The 868-nt window shown below is 35.0% G+C and overlaps 1 protein-coding gene across 1 annotated transcript; it reads left to right on the top strand.

Annotated features, from left to right (window-relative positions):
• The first annotated feature begins 18 nt into the window (after window positions 1-18).
• Window positions 19-740, top strand: LOC107735587 (glucosamine 6-phosphate N-acetyltransferase). The gene is made up of 3 exons (XM_016547223.1): window positions 19-142; window positions 258-319; window positions 463-740. Exons 1-3 carry the CDS (start codon window positions 29-31, stop codon window positions 608-610), a joined length of 324 nt encoding a protein of 107 aa, XP_016402709.1. The 5' UTR covers window positions 19-28; the 3' UTR covers window positions 611-740.
• Window positions 741-868: the final 128 nt, after the last annotated feature.

The raw sequence follows: 868 nt of genomic DNA, 5'->3' as shown, positions 1-868 counted from the left end.
TTTTTTTTTTTTAGCAAATTTTGAACATATGAAGAAATCTGGAGACTATTATGTGATCGTGGTGGAAGACACAAACCTTGGACAAATTGTTGCCACAGCAACACTCATCATAGAGCACAAATTTATCCATGCTTGTGCAAAGGTAATTGACTTAATATTTAATTATTAGGTTTTAAATGCGTATTTTACAATTGAGCTTATTTTCTGTATTTTCATAGTGCAATATTATAATATTTTGGGGGGTTTTGTCCCGGCAGAGGGGGCGTGTGGAAGAAGTGGTTGTGAGTGACGTATGCAGAGGGAAACAGCTTGGAAAACTGTGGGTTTGGTTTTTAGAAACATTTTTAGAATAGTTTTAATAATGAGTTTCAGATAGTATATATTCATGAATACTGTATTTCTTTTAACATATGTATCAAAACTAAGTACCTTGAACATAGTACTTTTGTTTTTGTGTTTTAGGTTGGTATCAACATTGACTCTCCTCAGCAAAAAATTGCAGTGCTACAAAGTAACACTGGAGTGTGCGCCGAAAAATGTGGAGTTTTATAAGAAGTTTGGCTACTCCGCTTCAGATGAGACTTACATGCAGTGCCGGTTCGGTGACTGAATCCAAAAGAATCTTGAACATCACAGAATGTTTGCTTTAGAACTCTTAATCGGTTCTGTTTTCTGAGATCGGACTACCTCGAACTTGCACCTTTTTTAGCCAGCAAAAAAAAAGAAAAACTTGATAATTTGGTGACAAGTTATGTCACAATAACAAAATATTTTGAAATGAGCATTTTGAATTCACTACAACACAGAACAAAGTGCATATTCATGAACGTTTCTAAAGGTCCGCAGTCAACATCAAGCACTTGCTTTG

This window comes from Sinocyclocheilus rhinocerous, unplaced genomic scaffold, assembly GCF_001515625.1.
Source record: "Sinocyclocheilus rhinocerous isolate Xijiao unplaced genomic scaffold, SAMN03320098_v1.1 C36161241, whole genome shotgun sequence".
In the NCBI taxonomy this organism is placed as follows: Eukaryota; Metazoa; Chordata; class Actinopteri; order Cypriniformes; family Cyprinidae; genus Sinocyclocheilus; species Sinocyclocheilus rhinocerous.
The sequence above is the reverse complement of the archived record's forward strand: the minus strand, read 5'-3'. Positions and strand labels throughout refer to the sequence as shown.